Source organism: Falco punctatus (genome assembly GCF_963210335.1).
Source record: "Falco punctatus genome assembly, chromosome: 2".
Classification (NCBI taxonomy): Eukaryota; Metazoa; Chordata; class Aves; order Falconiformes; family Falconidae; genus Falco; species Falco punctatus.
The window spans coordinates 95,702,692-95,723,980 of record NC_137581.1 but is presented as its reverse complement, the minus strand read 5'-3'; the positions used below and the strand labels follow the sequence as shown (position 1 = coordinate 95,723,980).

The window sequence follows — 21,289 nt, the reverse complement described above, 5'->3', positions numbered from 1 at the left end:
CAGGAGGGTAAGTATGCACCTACCTGTACAGGGAGCTTGTAAGTGTATCCACTATTCAGACTAAGCCTTCAAGCAGATGGTTTTAAATATATACAAGAACTATACTGCTTTAACATACTGTAACATTAAACCAGTTTAATAGTGGTGTATCAGTACAAAGGGTCTTTGTAACAGCACAAAGATATACAGGGACACGTAGAAATACAGAAAAATACAGGTTTCTCTTAAATAATAAAAAGAGCATAATCCCATCCCATATCAATATAACTGTAATGTACAAAACCAGCATATACTTCAGATCTCAAAGTAAAATGCTCAAATATTTTACAAAACAATAAAAATGCTCTGCAGGGAATCAGCTAAAACAACTAACATTGAAATTCTCATCATTAGGTTTCATATCTAGACCTATCTGAGATTAGTAGAATGAAAACCACTGGACCAGACTGCTAACTAGAATTCTTTTGTACCCAAATGGAATGAAAAAACAGCTATTGACTTTGTTCATCCTGGTGAAAATGGATGCAACTTCTGCTAGGTTCCAGCTTCAGACCTGCATGTATCAGGAATAAGCAAAGCACCAGAGATTAAAAGCAATGTTGCTTTTTTTTTTTTTTTTTAAAGTATGAAAAAAGGAAAAACAGCAAAGGCAAACAATAAAATCCTTGTATACTACTTTGCTACAACCGACTAAATGATTAAAGTCCAAAGTTCCTCCCGGGACTTAAAGTCTGACTATGTCTTTGATGACACTTCCAAATTTTATCTAGGCTTGCATTATCATTAAGATTAAATTAAGGCAACGCAGAGTATATTTTATGAATCTTGAATGAGGACACTACTAGCCCATCATACTAAAGAGATAAAGGCCTGTTGTTCTGATTTGGTGAGAAATATTACTGCTCTTTAGAAGTATAAAATGTTAAGACATGAACTAACTTTGGTGGCCAGGCAAAACTAAACCAGGAAGCAGAGCTTCACAACATATCAAGAAAGTCTGGAGACGACCTGTGAGTACAATGACATCTAAACCCACCCGCATTAAATTTAGGACAAGAAAAAACATCATCACATGAGTATCGAGCAACGCAAGGATTGCCTGTTCTAGGAGTCCAGAGTTAGATCGATCCCTCCTGTACCCAGCAGAGTGTGCTTATAAAATGATGAGAGTATTAGTATTGAAATTTTTTACTATTCTGAATTATCATCTCAATTAATATTTAAGACCACAGACTTGAAACACACATATGCAACATGTCTCCACTTCTGGCTGTCTAACCGGGTACTTTGCTGTACTCCAGCACCCCTATTCATCTGTCCTTCCACAACATTTCCTGAGAACAGCCACTAACACAAATCCTGAACATAAAATATTTCTCTGGTGTTGATTTACACCCATTCACGCTTCAAATTGGTATAAGACAGCAGTACGTAGCTCAGTGATGCCCAACAACATGCTGATGCCATTGATCCTACAGCACACTAGGATCAACTGGGACAAGATCAGCAGGAGATAAGATCTCATCACTGCTTCATTAAAGTAATTTCATTAAAATGACCTTCTCCCTGACTGTGTTATGTAAAAGCTGGTATTCTGAGGTAGGTGTTGCTCCTGCTTGAAAATTCCAAGGTGTGGTTTGCCAAGTTTTTAATTGCTTCTGTTCAGCATGCCTGTAGAGCAGGGTAAGGACACCAAGCCTCTACTCTAGGCTGCTTTGCTGTATGCCTCCTTCTCAGAGGACATGAACCACTTCCCCGATTTCTCAATGTCTGGCAGACATGGAGAGCTGGATGAAAAACAACTGGCTGATTTTCAGATTAAATACAGATGGAAGTGATGCTGGCTGGCAGTAGTAATTACTTTAAAGAATTGGCAAAACCAGTAACTTTTTGCTCGTTTGTTGAAATTAAAAGAATTGGTTGCATCTTCCGCATACTGGCTACAGTCTCAAGTTGCCAGTACTCAGTTGAGTACACAACTCAAGCTGTGTGTGTGTGTATGCATGCGCACCATGGGTGGTGGTGGTGAGCGTGTTCTGCCCACCACTCTTCAGAAGTATTCAATCCCAACAATCTTCCCATTGGACAGGTAATGTCATGCCCATTACAGTGAATGCCAGCCCTTTCAACATTTCAGATTCATTAAAAAAAAAAAAAAAAAAAAAGAAAGGTTGTAGTCATGCAAAGTATTTAGCAATCCATTGATGGGGAAGAAAGGGCACTGACTCAGATGTAAGATGTGTAGGTTTGAGGCTCTGGTCTCACGATCAAAGTAAAAGTACCAACTTCCTATTTACTGCTGTAGGCTGGGGATCATCGCTGTCAGAGGTGTATGTATTTGTATGAAAAAATGTTCCTTAGAGCAGGGGCTCAAACTTTGGTCTGTATATATATACCATATATAAAATATATATTCTAAGTAAGTGCCAAAGCTACTAAGTTAGTTTCTCTCTGTAAATTCAACAAAGATTTGATCACTTAGTCAATTAGGAGAGTGGGCAACTTAGAAATTTTGCAGAAAGCACCATGTAAAAATGTGAAACAACATGGCAGACTCGTCAATCAGCTTGGAAACACAGACTCATATACCTAGCCAGGCAGCACATAAGGACTTGACTTTTGATCCATTCTGTTTTTTTAGTGTTTACTGGCGAATGAGACAATTTGCTATTCTGCAGAAATGCGTAACTTCTCTTACCAGAAAGTCTATCTTGCAGCTGAGGTAAGTTCCTTAAAATTTTGATCAAAAGTGGTATGTTCCTAAGAAATCTTTCTGTGGTGGCAAATCAGCATTTTCTAATAAAAAGCAGCATGTCACAGAAAAACTCCCAGCCAGAACAAATAAGAGTTTTAGTGATCAGAAATTCTTTTATCTGCTAATCAAATGATGATATCCTGGATGGTGACCCATACAGTTAGCTTACTTGACCTCATGTCACCCTGTCCACGTATAGTTTCAAAGACTTCTCTGAAGTTTCAGCTGGTGAAAATTGTGGTTTCCATCCCACAAACCATAACAGTCTATTAAGAACCAGTGAGGTCTATATTCTAGACCCTAATGAGGCCTTTGATGCTAATAAAGTGAAGAGCATACAAGACACCAACTTACTCCCTTCTCCAGCTAGTCAGAGCTCATTGACCTTCAAGGACTGATACAAGGTCTTCTCAATTACTCAGACTTGTTCTGTGCATAGGTCTTGAGAAATACCTCTAAATTTACCCTGCATAGCTGGGAAGTAAACGTGGAAGACCTTTTCAGGAGTTCTGAGCTATGGAAAAATCAAACATCTACTGCTGGATCTGCGAATGCCACAGAGCTGTCAGGAAAGCCATCTCCCAGGAACTCCAGCATACAGAGTGGCTCTGCCAAGGCCCCTCAGATGAACCTGCCTAGTATTTATATTGAAACACAAGCAGAAAGGATGATTCTCTCAGTTGCTCAACAAATCACGTAACAAGTGATTATTATTTCTGAGCAGGTAGGGATTACTGGAACCAAGGCAATACGGAGCTGGTTTATTGACAAAATCTTCTAGGAGAAATCCTTTCTGGGAAGCATCTCTCTCTCAGGAATGCCTGTGTGTACTTTCCAAGTAGGCATGCTTACGCTGACCCCCATATCACTGGCAGGAGACAGACAAAAGGCTCCGCTTCTGCTGCCATCAACATTAGTGGTGAATCGGTAAGGGAACAGTCCTGAGTCGCCAGCATGCAGAGCATCCTGAGAATTTCTTATTCCAAGCAGCACTGATATTTTACTGCTCCTCCAGCCCAAGTACTGTTTGTCAGCAGCTAAAGCAAATGTTTGGAGATATATGTACACTGCACGATTGAGAGTCAATATGGCCATTAATAACAAGGAGGCTGGTTAGAGAAAAGCAAAGACACTCAATGATGGAAGCTGAAAATATTGCTTAAATATCTGGGCAGAGTGCAGCTCTCCTGTTTCATCAGTTTATATCCAGCAAGCTTTGCTATATCCTGCTCTGGTGAGTCATTCAGAGATGTAAAAACAATTTTAAAACACTTGTTTTAGAGTTTTCCCCATTTTAACGAGATGATGGCAGATGTAAAAAAAGGACAAAATAAAGACATGAATCTCATTTTAAATGCATTTAATTCTACGTTAGTGTGTCTTTGTTGGCCTTCAGAAGTATAAGAGTTTGCTGAAATTCTCAACAGATAGATTGATCAATCCATCCATCTAAATAAAAAGTGATGTTAGGAGACTAAAAACTCCACAGATTGGACCGAGTTCTAAAATGAGTCATTAAATCTCCAAATAGTCTTAGAAGAAATGAGTATTATATACTTTTGGTTATGTCTTTTAAGTGCAGATACTCAGTGGGGTGAGGTGAAGGAGAACAGTCTTGGGCGCAAATTGGAGAGAGGTGGTACCTCCCCAGAGAGAACAACTCCAGAATTCTACATTCTAGGGTGGTTCAGTACAAGTCAGTGCTGAAGGAGAGGGCTTGTCAGGCAAGACCAAGGATGCAAAAGTCCTCCCTGTTCCTTCTCAGGAACTGCCAACACCTGAAAACACAACACTGGCCGCATGCACTACAAGCTGCACAAGGCTCATATTTCATGCACCCTGAAGCAAAATCTCCATCACGCATGGCTTCCTGCACCAGGGGCACTATTACACGGTGCTGTGTGATCATCAGGATTAACCTTCAGGAACCTATCTATTAACACACAAAAAAAAGGCTTTTCAGGTGGCACATACTCCATGCAAAAGCTAACAACACAGCTACTTCAGCTGTTATTTGTCCTGGTATGTGGGGTCTCCCAGGATGGGATATAGGAAACTCAAAATGTTTGGAATTAACTACGTACTCTTCAAACTGCAACTGTGCTTACAAAAGTGATGGTGAAGGGACAGAAATGCTGTTTGCGTTAAGGCAGCCACAACTCGTCTATAAAATGTTCTGGAAATCAGCTTTCCTGCTTCCCCTCTGATGTCCTGCAGCCTGGTCTTGCTGTTTCCCTCTCATCACAGTGCAGCTGGACTAGTTACCAAACAAAAACAAAAACCAAAACCAAAACAAAACAAAACCACAAAAACTCAAAACGAAACAGATGGAAGGCATGAGGACTAGGGACCTGCCCGGGCCCTGCACTAAGTGCTCCCTCCTTCTGTGTGGGCACACCCACGTCCACTGTGTGGAGTGTTTGTTTTGGACCGGTTGCCCAGAAATGGAAGATACTCTCTTTATAAAATCAATGGTAGAAATGTTTGTTAAAAAACCACCGTGGAACAGACCAGGATAATACCTGTAGCTCGCTGTGACACACATGCTGAGGGAGGTTAACTCTGACTTTGGGTGGCACAGAGACCACTGTTCAGGGAAAGTGGGGCTTGGCCACCATGTGAGTGTGGCAGGCTTATCCTTATGGCGACCAGCAGCATGAGGCCTTACGTTTTTCTTTCCAGAGCCAGCTCATCACCTGAAAGCTGGGTCAACCCCTAACCCCCCTAACTCCTGAGGCTGGGGGAGATGCTGGTGCTGCTGCTTCCCACAGGGAAACAGCCACCTTTCACCAACTGTGCCAGGCTAATGGCCCACATGGCACAATCCAGCACCCTCCTAGTTGACCATCCCCTTGGCTGTCATGGATTAAGAGTCTGCTCAGCAAGTATCCATGGGGCAGATGATCTTTAATAACTCAGAAGAGCAGAGAAAAGTACACCAGAAACAACCACGGACAGAAACCCTGAGAAGCAGGGCGCCATATGCTGCTGTCTAGGCTATTTTTGCCTAACATTTGCTGTTGACAACAAAGAAGAGCCAACATGACTTTCTTTTCACTCTGCTGACACAACTTGGTTGGGAACCTGACTCCTTCCAAATTCCTGGCCCTCTTTACTCTCACTGATCAACCTGATGTCCTGAAGGAAGGAAAGAAATACAAATTCTGCTGTTTGCACAGTGCTGAGGTACTTTCTCCTCAGGGGGTGCTCCTACAGTATTTTATACATGGAGAGAGCATGTAAGACATACCTATAAATGAGAATAAGGCAGTGGAAGATGAGAGAAAGAGGATAAAAGCAGAGGGGTACATGTTTGAAATGCCTGAAGTTAAAAGAAGAAGGAAGAAAAAATAAAAAAAGGAATTAAAATTAAGAGACTCAGCATAGTGATTTTTAAAAATGCTTGGGTATAGTTAACCAGAAGATATGAACAATGCTGCAGAACAGGAAGTAGATAAATACATACAAGGATGAATAAGTACGAAGTGCTGACCTTTGCTGTGGGCAACTACTGAGCCCTAAAGAGCCAAGGCACTCAGTAAAATCCATCAGAATAAAACCAGAAAGTATATCCCCAAAGTTGTTAACTGATTGGAGTATAAATGTTACCATGCAAGGCAGACAAACAAAAAAATCCTTGAACAGAAATGTAACAGCAGAAAATAACGTTATCTGTATGCAAGTGCTCAACCAGTACAGTTGTGTAATCATCAGAAACAGGTGTCAGCTGAAATAAAACGAGGCTGTAAGGAAATCACAAGAGTACAGGGCAATGTAAGAAAAATTGTTTGAAAGATCTTCGGCAACAAAGAATCTAGAGGAATAAAGAGCAACTCTGGGTTAAGAATACAGAGCAACTCCAGGTTAAGCATTTGTATGCATCACCAAAGGAAGTTATCAATTCTCAAGGCACCACACCAAAAAGGCATTAAAGGAGCTCTGGAATTGCAATTGCAAAGATCCACCAGGTTTGGGTGACATGACAAAATCTGGTCTTTGGTGAATTATCAAATCAATTTATTATTGCTCAAATCTGCTACTGCAATGAAAAATGTGAGAATAAAAAGATAAACTATATTTAAACTCTCAAAAGAGCTTCTAAATAGGAGACTATCAAAGTCCTCCTACCATATGAGGGGGGAAATAAAAGCGTTCAGTGCATCAACAATTTGTGAGACACAGAATGTTTAAAAGATAAAAAAAAAAAAAAAAAAAAAAGGGAGTAAGTGATTAGCCATTTCTGATGCAGAACACTGCACAGACTACTATGAAGATCAGTGTCTGGCAAATGCACTGAAAAGTAGGGAAGGTTTTGCAACAGAACTGTGTTGCTTTGCACTTCTAACTGCACGGAGAACTATAGGAAAAAAACCCAAGAAAATAAAGTAACATAATGACTAATTAATTACAATGCAGCCAAATGTAATGCTTTGATAGGAGCAGTACAAAATAGATTATTCCCCAAAGGTGGCTATAAAAAACATTCAACCACTAAATGTGTTCCTTCAAGACTCCCTCTGCATATGGGCTCAGTCCTACATCAAGCAATTCTCATAAAAAATGAAAGATTTGGTACTTGCAATGCAACATGGGAGGCCACTGGATTTATCCAAACAAATATGTCAGGAGACTTTCAGTTTTAGAAAGGCAAACGTTTTCCATAGCCATTTTAAAATCAAGAAAATAATAATCCCACATATGAAGTCATCAAACTAACAAAAATTAAAAGGAAAGCATTTACTTGCTGACAAATATCTAAAGTAACTTTGAAATGGGGATGTTCATTTTTTCAATGGACTTTTGAAGTTCCATCCTTCTGCCAAACAATTACAACCAATAACATTAGAGTTACCAGATCACTTCTCTTGTTACAAATTTGTGCTTTTGTGTATGCACCTTTGTGAAACTGGGGTGTTAATACTGAGTTTTACCACCACTTTTCCAGAACTTCTTTTCCAGGAAGGAGCACAAAATTAGATGCACCTACGTGCAGAAAACTGCAATGGCAGAGACACTTTTCAGCTCTCAACATCCAGACTTAGTTTAAATGGCTGCAAATCACAGGTCAAGTCCAGTGGATTAGAACCCAGCCCACAAAGCTGATTAGTGTCCACACAAAAGAGTACAATTGTATCTGTAAATCCGTGTCACATGGAGTCTAATAAAATCCAACTGATTGGTAATACTGAAGCATTTATGTATTTTAAACAACAGCTATATTCCTAAGGTTAAAAAAACAGAAAAGCAAACCAACTGACTTGCTTGGGCAGGGCTGGGTTCACATGCTTTGCAAATTGAAAGAGGAGAGTGCAAATGCAGGTAAACAACTGGATTATATTACCCAGACCACACTCTGCAATGAATGGTGAAAATGAGGAGAAAGAGCAATGAAGAAAAGATGCAGTCCTTTAACTCCTCCTTTTCTCCCAGGAAATAAGCTTTCAATTGAAGAGATCTGGGTAATACTAATGACAAAAAGAAAAGATAAAATGTATTTTTCACCTGGGAAGTAAATACCTGGGCAGCACACCAGTAACATTCTCCTACTTCATAATGTATACATGTAAGACTGAAGAAATCTCATATGCAAAACTAAGGCCTGATCAGTAAATATGTACTCATTTTATTTTACCTTTGTCTCTGTTCTTCTCCTTTCCTAATGAGTCCAGTTTCTTTCTTAATGATTTCTTCCTCTTTTGTCCATCTGTAAGAGGAAAAAGGGAAAAAAAAAAAAAAAAAGGGAAGTAAGTGAGGAGAAAGAATGCTGAACAAACCACGGCACAAGCGGTAAGAACATGGAGTGAGATGGCCACAGCACTTGGGGTCAGGAAGGGTGTTGAGGTACATTTCACAAAGGCTGAGGACTATTACAGTCCTTCAGCCCAAAGGAGTGCTGCTTTGTTCACCCACGTGATGAGGCTTTACTGGGGAACTAAAATACATCACTGCGTGCTGATGGGCATTCTACACACGCGTGGTCACACAGCCTACATGGCGGAATGGTAAGCTAATTTTGAAGACTTAACAATGAAGGTTTGCTGCTGGATGCTCCTATAGCAACATACCATAAACCTAAAAGGTACTGGTTAGCCCTCTTCCATGGTCACATGACTGTGGTTCAGGTGTGGAGCTGAAGGTAGTATTTGGAAAGGGAGGATTGATAACCTCCAGGATAAATTCTGCATACCAGCCTTACCAGTTTGTGATAGCTGACCACCTTCACACAACCCATCTGATCCGAACTCACACAGGGAACTTGCAGTTTGGCACAGCATGTCCAGATTGGTTCAGAAAGATTAGAGTCTCAGAGAAATTATTGTTCTGACACCCTATATATAATCCAAGTTTTCACTAAGGTATTAAAGACCAAAGATTTTAAGCAACAGTGTAGGCAGGTTCGTTCTTGAAACAATTATGGCAAAAGGTTGGCTGTCATTATTTCCTTCAGCAGCATCTTTTATAATGAAAAGCCAACAAAAATGCATTTTATTTATTAGGTCTCAGCAAATACCACGGATTAAGACATGGGCCTGCTTTAACTTGCACTTTAAGTTCCAAAAACATATAAAGGGTCTAACGTCAGGACTAATGCTAATGCTAACAGAAGTACCACTCCACCTAATTAATGAATGTACCTTTTACCTTACTGGTTTTGTAATAGGGTAAAAACTCAAAAATGAACACATTGTATCCGTGTTTCACTTCTATAGTAAGAAGGTCACCAAATAATCTGCCTTAACAAGTTTTTCTAGTTATGTAAGCCAGTGTCTTAAGTGGTCTTTTACAGCAGGGAACATACCATAGAGGAGTGAAGTGGATCTCCATCAATTAACTCTCATCTCCGCGATTAGGGGTCATGAGAGAACACAAGCTGTTTCCCCACAGTTTTCCCTCAACTGCTATTGAAAGCCATGTCCAGATAATTAGTCAACAGACAGCTGGACAAATACTGAGTTTTTCACCGCTAGTTAATATCCTTTTACTTTAACTTTTTTTTTTTACCTTATGTAACTATGGTTTGATTAACTCCACTGGCACACTTGCACTCTGCATTTAGAGCATATTTGCTCCCAGCACTCACTTAACTATGATACTTGGTTTTTGACGCTTAGGTAGATCGTCATTAGCCGGTTATGTTAATTCTCCTTTTTCTTCACCTGCTCTGGTGAGAATTCATCTCTCTGAAGGAAGTCTGAGTAGAATGGATAAGGTATTCTGGATGAGAATTCAGCAGTATAATGGTGGTAATTCATTGCCTGATACAGTCTATGATTAGATTTTCCTTTTCTGTAGATGCATGACAAGTTCATAACTCAAAGTCATACTTTGATTGATTAATATGCCCGGTCTTTTCATACCTTCTGACATTTCCAGTTTATAAGACTGAGTTTATTACAGAAATTCTTTCACCTCTTGGCAATACGAATAGTCGGTAGCCTGCTTACATACATGACAGTACTGCTGGTTTTTATAAGGTTACCCACCACTATTATGTTCTGGCTTTATAAATATATTAAATAATTTCCAAATTATTTTTCATGTTATAAATTCAAATTACTGCATCACAGTAGGCTTTTGATAAATGACTTCTATTTCTTTGGAGCCTTACAGACTTATTCTCCAAACACCCATTCATTGATAAGCCGACATTCTACTGAAGTCTACTGAGACATAAAAATGAGAATAAAAGTTGAAATTGGATATAAAATAGTGTGTTTTACTATTATACCTATACAATGGCAACTTCTGGAGTGTTTTAGTGTCCTGAAATACAGGAAAAATTAATGCTATTCAATATTGAATACAGAAACGAAGAGCACTCATATCCACATCGAAAACAGGTTAATGACTTCTATAGCCAAACTATCAATACTTTCTTATGAACCTTGTTCTTAATGGATGATTCTTTCAACACCAGCAGTGAAGTAATTCTTTAGTAAATGACAGGCTGGGACAACATTTGTGCATTTGCCTCTGCAAGCCTAGATTTTTGGATACAAGTGATACTCGGGCCCAGAGGAATGTAAGAAGCAGCAAGCAATTTTGGAGGAGACAAACCAGAAAATACAGAAGAGTGCACCCTGTGCACTCCAGCAAAGAAAGAGATTGCTGAGTGATAGAAGAAAGACACCTAGCTTCATCAAATGGGAGCAGTTCCACTGAAGGCAGCGGAGCTACGACCACTTACATTTACATTTTACCCCATGGCAAGAGAAAGAATTGCATATGAAAATAAGACTGAGCGGAATCTCAGTGAAAAGCTAAAGCTTAGCAGATCTGCCAAGAGGTCTGAGGTCAGTTCCAGCTCTCCTCCTCCCTAGCAAAAGATATGAATAATTAAAATCTATATTCTGTAAAAAAAATAAATAAATGTTTTGAAATGATTGTTGATTCAGGTTACATCAGGTATGAACACTGCTGAAATATTCATAACATGCTTAAAGACGTGCAACTCTAGCAATTTTACATCTTAAATTAACCCAATTCATAGTAATAATTCTTAGTCCTTATTATCTGCAGTGTGTTTTGAGAATATAATTAATATCCAAAGCATCCTTGGGAAACAGGCAAAGCATTATTACCCATGCATAATACCTACTGTACGTTTTAAAATTAAAAGTAAATATTTATGCAAAATAGTATTCTATCAGCCCAAAGTACTATTAAATATAGACTGGTATTTTAATTCACAGTTTGGGAATGTTTAAACCACAAAGTGATAAATGTTGGGCTTTTATCCAGCCTTTTCTGTCTATAATTATCACCTAAAGGCTTCTTTCTATAGGTCAACAATATATTACTACTTCAACAGATTCCACTCAAGAATATTAACAAGAGAAGTACTCAAAAGACAACAACTGTCAAAGTGAAGGAAGCTGCAATTTTTTTCTTCGTTTACCCATTCTGATTTTTCTGAGGAACACCCTCCCAGACAGCTGTGCAGATTAGTTTCTCCAGAAATGAACTTGGTTTGTTCAATGTTCACTAATTCATGTTCATTGCATTTTTCACTGCAATGCATACATCACTCTCTGGGCATCTATATATTAAGACTAGCATGATGAATTTTTAAAAGACCAAGAGTCTAGAATCAAACTCCTGAGTGCATATTAAATTGTTACATGACCTGTTTTTCCAAAGTGCTGAGCACTTCCAGGTTCAGTTAATGCCAAAAAGACTTTTCTATTTGAAAAATTAGGTCATTTTTTTGGAACTCTCTCAGTGAACCACAGCCTACAGAACACAAAAGAGTATTTGCACTGACATACCAACTTTGGACAAGAATTGAGGAGTTAGACTTCTGGGATTATTATTTTTTAAATTTTGGGTTAGGGTTGAAATTAACCTGCAGTGTCATCACTAACACCATTTAATTAGCAGTTACACTCTCAAATCCTAGATTCCATAGAGTCCATTTCAGGGCCTAAATTTTACTCTGAGACCATGATTCTAAAAACTAGGTAAGAAGAAGCCATTTTCATGCTGATGATATATAAATTTCCACTCTAAAAGGTAAAGAAAGAGAACTTTGTATTTTTTAAATGACAGATTGCTCTGTTGATTTACACATGACCACCTACCAGCGCCATGTATGACTCCAAGAGAGACAGTGCAGGCTGAATCATGTTACTATTATTTACTTCCAGTACTGCTTTACTCATTTTAAAGTTAGGAAAATTCACAAGTCTATTTGGTAGATGCAGGTGCTGCTCAGCATAAGCAAAAGCATCACCAAGTACACAGAATTTGTTCAAGGTGATGAAGTTGGTGGCACATCTAGACTTAATGTTCAGGAACTCTTTAGCCACCAGTTTCATATTTTATCTCTTAATATTAAGCCACTATACTGTGAAGCCCTAATCCAGTATGCTTTTTGTAATTAGTATAATATGCAGAAGAAAGTATGACAGCACCTGAGCTTTCGAAGTAATTTTTATGACACTATTATAATATTAGGCTTCAGATCATGGGAAGTACCTTGTCAATAAGCTTGAAGTGAACCTGTAACAAAAATATGATTCCTCAGCACTTTCTTTCCTTATACATGGGCTTGTGGATTATATATAAGAAAGGATGTTCTTTTTACTTTATATGCCAGGACACTTTTGTTAATCAAACACATAATTCATAAATTCATACAGAGACTTTAACTTAGTGGGTTTCTGACAAAAGAGATCTTCTGTTGCTTATCAGGTTACTGATTAAATAGAACTCACCTTCCCATCTATCGCTAACCTCCTTTGCTTAAAGAATTGTGTTTCTTGTCCATTTAGGGAAGAAAATTTGTCGAGTTCTATAATTAAGGGTTATTTTCACACAGTGTAAGGAGAGGGGTTATGTGAGAGATGAAGATCATAGCCCATTTAACAAAACAGAAATGGATGAAAAGAATGATATTGTGAGCTTTCTAAAATGCTTTTTCACAGTAGTTATATTCATGGGTGTTTTCCCTTAATAGGCATTAGTAATTGGATCTAATTGCATTTAAAGAGGAAAAAAAATAGAATGTGTTTTCTAAAAGTGTAATCCATTCTGTCTTGAAAATTACTACCACTGACACCACAAAGCACCAAGTATGACCTCTCTTGAGGACTTGTCAGTTCACTCATCGAGACAGACGCATTTCCCAAGAACTAGCCTCCCACACGCAGCCTGTGAGCCAAACGTTAAGCTACAGTCTCTCTTGCCTGCACATTACCATAAGTAATAGAGACTCCGCGATCAGAAAGCACTGCTAAATTCTGTTGACAGCACAAGACAAGACTGCGCTTCATTCACTGACAGTTGCACTGTGTGGTTGAAGTCACTTTGCTGGGTCACCATACAAAGCAAATTTGCTTCCGAATGCACAGTTGGAGCCACCCTACTGAAGAAGGTGGTGCTGTTTTTTTACTTAGCCATTTCTGTGACTATAAAAGTCCATGTTCAAATATTTATTTAGATTAGCCTCTTGTTGAAATGCCCTGTCCCCATACAGTAACTTCCGAAGAACCGCCAGCTGCAGCACAGATGGAAGGTAAACAACTTCAACCAGGGAACCAGGAATTACGGTTTTTGGCACATAAGCAATACGAAAATAGAAGGGGTGAGCCTACAGGCATTACCCAACCGAGAGGGAGTGAACCAAAGGGTAACTTGCTATACATTTTTCTCTGGGAAGGTCTTTTGATGGAGCACATGCCTAGTGTCAATATTGGAAGTAAAACCTGCCTCTGGGTAGATTGAAATTAGAGGGAACCACTCCTTCTATACTTCAGAGCAGTATTTGCTACACTGAGACTGATGACAGTCACAAAACAGTAATGTGATGCAGCAGGTACAAGACAAAATACAGGCACTGTGTTTTTTCATATTGTAGCAGTATCTGCAGTGTGGCAGCAGCTTTCCTAAACTCAAAAGGTAAGATCCTAACTTAAACAGATTGTGGTACATCAGATACTTTGCTGCTGTCCTTCACTCCACATGGAAGGCACTCAGAAACCACGATGATGGACAGAGGTTTAAAAGGTTTGAGAAAGACTGAAAAATATCCCCTGCTTGGAGGGCTTTCATAACTGACAGAAAATAGGTCAAAAATTGTCTATGTATACTACTACATCAAAACAACTACAGTAAAATAAAATATTTTAGCTGTACTGAACAAAACCCAAACCCCAAAAAACTAGAACACCAAATTCCAAACAATCAATGAACAGCAGCCTTGATGCTGTAGTTTGAGATAGAAAACCACAAGTAACAGCTCTAAAACTGCCTTCAGTCCACTTAGGGGCAAGGGAAAATTGACTGTCTCCTGGCATCAGTTACCTAAATAAAAAGTCTTACAATATGGAGGGTAGAGAGTAGTTTGATAGTTTGATGCCATTCCTAGTCAAAGCGACTCTCAATTTGATAAGAAAGAGAAATAACTTTAATCCCACAGTACTGGGCAGGCTAGGAGCAGACCAGACATTAAATTGCCACCATTTACCTGGCATCGAACTTCTCGTGCATCGGTAAGCTGGCTTGCATGCCAACACTGGCAGGTGAAGCAGCAACAAAGTTTCTTTACAGCTCCCTTAAAGCTTTCCCCCAGGTTGCTCTTGGTGTGAACAAGGGTTGAGCTCTTCAAATAAAGAGGAAACCCCCAACTCTCTGGAACTGGGGGGACCCACTCACAGAGGCAGTTCAGGGCACCCAGGTCTCCCCTGTCTTCTGACCACCATTTCATTATTACGAGCCCCTCATACTTGTCAGACTCTTACCTTACAAGAGCTGTGTAAGAAAATAAAACGGCCTTCAATAACTTGCTCCTCCAGGACTAATTAAACTAGTCCACAATATTCCTGCTCAGAGCCTTAACAAAGAAATGAAGTGAGAAAGGAGCCTTTGGTGCAAGGAAGTGAAATCATGGTGCAGAAAGCTCTCTCACTGGACAGGTTGGTGGCCCCAATAATCAAGATGATACCCCTTTGAGAAATGACCAACAGATCTTTCTTATAATGTTTCACTGTAATAATTATCTGTCCTCTGTATCATCAATCATCTAGCTTATATCTTTTTTTATTAATAGACAGGAACAGGTGTTAAAATGTAAAGCGCACAGAAAAAAGGTGTGATGACCTCTGCAGAAAACACTTGGGCCAACTTCCTGCACAGAAATAGAGTCACATAGACATTTATCTAACCTATTCCTAAAAACCTTCAGCAGGAGATTAGTTCTCCATTAAATCTTGAGGTAGCCTTTTCAGTGTAAAAGCCCAGTACAAAGATAGATAGACATAGTACTGCAGCTCTGATAAAAGAAATCTATAAGAAAAAACCTTATCTATCCTAATCAGTACTTAGAGACATATCTTGCGCCTCTGGCACCAACCACGACGACTCCACTGAAACCATGCCTTTGAAGAAAATTTAGAAACTAACTCTTCTACCTAAGGCAAGAAGAAACTCTCATCACAAATACTTCCCTGCTGCACTTTCAAAAGGAGCAATACACATAAGGTAACAAAAGTAAATCTAATTTTCAACTGAAAGTTTTGAAATATTTATACCAGAGATATATACGTCAAAATAAAGCTCTGCCAAAGACAAGTAGAACATGGAAATTAGCAGGCTGCAAAGTCAGTGTTCTTAACAAAGATTCAAAAGCTTCTCACGTGGGATATATTTATTGGTATTTATTCTTTGGCTTTGAATTGTAATAAAGCACAAAATCTTAAGTCACTATAGAATCACCACACACATGGAATATTTGCCAAGAAAGCACAGGGCAGCCCAGTAGAGTGTTCAAAAACAAAGGGCCAGTGCTACATCAAGTACTAAAGACAGATTTGGCAGAACACTATCAAATGTTACACTAGTGTTCTTATACAGATTTAGAAAACAAACAAGAGGAATCAAAATGCTGTCCCTGTTCCCTTCCTCCACCTTCACAAAACACACCTACACAACAGGTAGATTCTCAGAAGTTACACAAATTTTTCTTTTTAAGGTGTTGCATTACACACTCATTCTTCTGCGTTCAGATTAAAGGTGCCACTGATTTCACCAAGAAGCCTGGCATTTTCTCCTTCTGTTCCGTATTCATACAGCACTGCAGAAAATGCATGCCGCTTCTTGATCAAAGTTCCTAGCTATTTACCAAAATACAAACTAAGTATTAAAAAGGCAAACTTTTTGTTGTTGTTGTTTGTAGGGAGTAAAACGTGTTATGTGATACAAGAAAATCTTGGGAATCAATTTGCTAAGTCTTTTATGTCTCGATGGTGGCAAAAAGTCAAATTTGGGAAAAAAATCACAACAAGAAATTTCTGTAAATCTCCTTATTAGGAGAAAAAAATATATAATTTTGGGCTTGCTTATCTCCCTGTCTGGAAAAGCTCCTGTCACCTTCACTTTGACAAACTCCTGTAGAGCAGAGTGCAAGGCTGCATGCTTTTACAAGCAGCTGAGACTTCTTAAACATTAAGTCATTTTTATTTTCTTTTTTCAGACTGAGAGATACTGGTTTTATTTTCTCAGGAGGAAAAAAAAATCCTCAAAAAAATCCATGTTTCCATGGAAAATATGAATTGGAAGGATGAGGGGAAGCTTCCATCTAAAAATCAGTTTTCATCTCAAGTCTGATACAGCAAGTCTGATACAATAAATCCAAGATATACTAATGCAGCATAAAGGAGCAGAATTTAGCTCACAGTCTTGCTTGTCTTTAATATAATACTCGTGAACACCGCTACATTGAAAGAAAATCCATGGACTCGCAGGACCATGTTAGAGACAGTATTCATATGAGAAGAATTAGCACAGGTTGGCATTAAAAGGGGTGGTAATAAGCCTCTTCACTTAAAAGATATACTGATGCCAACTCCAAAGCACCCAGTCTGTAATCCCAAAGCTCCACAAAGTATAGGCTACAGTTTACTTAGATGTTTTCCACTGTTACAACAGCCTACAAAGTATAGAACATGGTCAGTGATTAAAAACAATGAACAGTTTGGAGTCCTCACAAAAATGCAAGTCCAGATAAAAATCACAGTCAGTCTCAGTGTTAAGGAAAATGGATAATGAAATACAATGATGAGTAACGTAAGCAAAAAACAGATCAAAAAAACTACTCCCTGCCAAAATAAACAAGTGGAGAACGCGTAACTCTGAATTCCTATTTTTATTCAGAGCTTAACTGGAACGTACTGGGGGCAAAGTGCACCAATGAACAATAAAAATTCAGAAAGCCCAATTATGCATGTATTCTTCTATTTCAGAGATAGGGTTGTCTCAGCGCTCAGTCTGTAATCACACACTTATCTAGCCCTGCTCCTTCAAATTCATCACCTTACTAAAGCAAGTCGTACAGGAGACTAACACACAGTTTGTGAACAGATGCACAGTGTCACACACCTGGTGGAACTGGCTACAAAATGTGCATGCAAAAATGCACGCCAGCACATGTTCAAGCAGCATAAGCAGTACCTTCCCTTAAATGACTGAGTCTGCACTCAGGTTTCCAAACCCAACCTTAGGTTGCATTCATTAAAACTAATCCAATAAACTGAGAACTAGACTTGGCAATAAAATTAAGGGTTACCTTCTTTCTCCCCAAATATCTCAGAAAGTTTAAAAAAAACCAAAAAAACACAACACAAACTATTCTCTTAGAAGATGGAACACTTGCTGTAATTACTGAAACCACCGTGTATGACCTAGTTGCTGTTAACGACAAGAAAGTGTGTGGACATACAGTCTTGACATAGGTGGCATCAACACAGTGAACAGACTTCCTAGTAAAGGCAGTTAATCTTTTATTACGTTTTGTACACTAGCTAAAAAAGCTGGGTAACGTTTAGTCTCAGTTCTGGAAAGTGAAGACAAATTCTGTGGCCCACCTTTCGATTTTCACTCCAAAATATTTGAGGAACATTAAAATAAACCCAAAGGTACAAAGTAAAAGTATGCAACTCTTGTACCAAAGCATAAATAGACTTTGGTACATGGTGCATGTTAAAACCAAAACACTACATCAACATAACCTTAAGGCTGTGACCCAAGCCAACAAATGCAAGATAATTCATCGGAGATGGATGTTCCGGCATTAGCCCAACCTACTGCATGTACTACAATCTGTTGCATCTGATTTGTTAACAATCCTGGGCCAACACATAACCTCAATATTCAACCTTAGATACATCAATCTTGCGTTTTGGAGATGAGATGGGACAAAGCTATTTAAACACATCAAGTTGAAGATACGGGACTGAACTCTTGGGCTAACAGTCTTCCTACAAAAAAATGAAGTTTGATACCATCCCTGTAATACTCTACTGAAACATGAGTTAATACTGGGAATCATTATTATTAATTATAAGGAAAGAATGACATATGAAAAATAAAAAGATACTTTGAGGGTGCTTGCTTAGTAGAACTTCTAAACTGACTGAGCCCAAAACTCTGAAATCTGACTTCATGCACACTCAAGAGTTCCTGCATCAACTTTCCTCACAGCTGAAATTCTGGCCTGAAATAATTTAGGATGTTAAAACCAAAAATGTTTAATAAGGAAAAGACTGATATTCTGTGAAAGTCTGTGCAAAACCTAGATAATATATTCCTCTTGCTGACTCAAATTCTACTCCATCCATGTTAAGTTAATATTTCTGAACTTTAACAGGAGAATTCAGCGTAAATTTTTATTTCTTTCCCCTTTTACAGAGAATAGAAGAACAACTTTTTCTAAGTAGTGTTCCTTTACCCCAGTGTCTCATAACTGGCTAGTCCTACAAACTTCTTCATCACAAGAACCATTTCTGATTCCTGGTCCTCCCAAGTCCTCTCAGTATTTTCACCTTCCCCATCTTCAAGAGTTACTTTGAATATGTCATCAACTTAAAGGTGAACATCAGGCTATCAGGAGGCCTCATCAGTTCTGCAAGCTTAAGCTGACAGATCTGCTAAATTAAGATTAAACACATCTACAAAATTATCCATTCTTTGAGCCCCTATTTTTATTATGTGATTCAGGGGACATTTCAACTCACAAATCAGCGGGGCAGGGGGCAGCTCTCTCCTAAAAGCAGAGGGTCTTTTGATTTGTTGAACCTTTCTGGAACTGAGGGACGATTGTATCAGCCAGGCCTCATACTGCTGGCCACCAATTCCTCTGTACTGAAAAGCCCCTCAGCAGGTACCCCATCCACACAGGTCCTGGGCCTCGCTTACTGTCCCCTTGCCCCTGACTTGTGCTGAGACTAAGTTCTACTGGCCAAAACCACTGCACAGTTGTCTGTGTCAAAACAGAGTATTGATTCATAGCTGGAGCTATAACGTATGAGTGCAATAAAACCACAGGCAGTTGTCCTAGTTGTAACTACTGCAATGGCCACCTTTCAGCAGGAAAAATAAATGTGCCTCTCTTTTTATTTTTCATTATCAGCCCACGAAAGATACTTCTCTCCAGCAGGTAATTTCAAACATGCAGTCGCAAGATCCAGCTGCAGCTGTAAAACAGTAATCTCCAGGCTGATACATATGAAAAAGTGTCACAACTTTTGTTTGATGTCTTAATGATAGGCTGCCCCAAGCTTGTCAAAACAAATCAAACCAAAGCGAACACACAATCAGATATGCGCTCTGTGTGCCTGTTCTCTCCGCTGTCTGAAGTCAGTTTTCAGTCTGAGTTGTACTGTGTGGGCAACGGCAATGCACGTGCCTTTACACACCTTGCTAATTCAGCCCGGTAACTCTGAGAAGCACCATTGCCATCTGACGTTTAACAAAGTGGGGACAGAGAAAGGGAGAAGTCTGGTCTGTGCGCTCTCAGTTGCTATGCTTGAAACACTGCACAATCACTGTGTGAGGAAAAACAGGTACCTACCAGTATGATTATCTGCCTACTGGTTTCTTCTTCCTACAGAAGCTGAGACCTCAAGGCAGGCAGCCTGTGCTCCCAAAGTGGAAGGCAGCATATGGATCAATAATGAATGATCACCTACCCACCAAGAGCAAAATAAATAATCACAAGTGGTAACATGTAGCATGTTTTATAATACAAATATAAAGCCCTCTGAAGAGGTTACAGCAATTTTACGTAAAAGAAGAAAATGTTCTTATCTACATCTTCCCCATCATCTGTTGAGATCCTTCCTTCCCCACTGGACCAATGTCTCCACCCCTCCTCCCAAGTGGCTCCTACTGATGCTCTGTCCCAGTCCTAGCAGCCAGGGTTGGGCAAAAATTAATGGAATGTTTTCTTCTGAAAGTGATCTGGGGCAGTGCTGTGGTAGCAAACACTGCTGGTGACACCTTTACTTTATAAAAGTAACAGTGGTATTAAAGAGACGTGAATAGCAATACACCTGTTTTCTGGTGCTTATCCAGAAATCCCCCCAGGTTTATCTATAACTTTTCAAAGAAATACAATAGAAGAATATCAGATACACTTTTGAGTAGTCAACAGCACTTAATTATTGTTTTCCCAGATCCAACTTCAGGCACCAGTGCTTCTGCTTTATCAAGAAGCCCATCTGTATTTCTCTATGAAAGAGGCAAGAGGAAGGAGAATGGAAACTCCCTGGGGGAAATTCCTAGCCCACAGGGCTTCTACATGCTCCTAACTCTTTAAGATCTGTGCTAGCCACAACCCTTCCCCAGAACTTTGGAGGTTACACTTGGTGTGATAACAGCACATGAGTTTTCTATTTTGCTGCACAGACGCATATATGACATGCTGCTTTTGCATCCTAGGATGATGCAGGCAGCTGGATTGTTATTGCAGTAATAATGCTATTTACCTAATAATACCAAGATGCTTACTGTGCAGCACAGCATAGGACAGTATTACCAGTGAGAAATACAACTGAGCAACTTCTGGAACTGTAAGAGATTTATTCATGTGAAAACATCAATCGTTTTCCATTAGTGTTTGCTGACACTATGAAGAAAACACACCCCACTTGTGCTGTCACAAGGGACAAACTGGCAACAAATAAGCAAATCCATAAACCACAAAATATTATTGATACATGAGGATTTGAATGTGGTCATTTCTATACAAAAAGATAG

The 21,289-nt window shown here is 39.2% G+C and overlaps 1 protein-coding gene across 8 annotated transcripts in view; it reads right to left on the bottom strand.

Annotated features, from left to right (window-relative positions):
• ARHGAP6 (Rho GTPase activating protein 6) overlaps window positions 1–21,289 on the bottom strand; it is a 344,557-nt gene that overhangs the window by 38,129 nt on the left and 285,139 nt on the right. For all 8 annotated transcript variants that reach the window (XM_080376884.1, XM_080376885.1, XM_080376887.1 and 5 more), the window contains one exon: window positions 8,388–8,459. In XM_080376884.1, coding sequence (XP_080233010.1) covers window positions 8,388–8,459 — 72 coding nt within the window. The remainder of the gene's footprint in view (window positions 1–8,387; window positions 8,460–21,289) is intronic.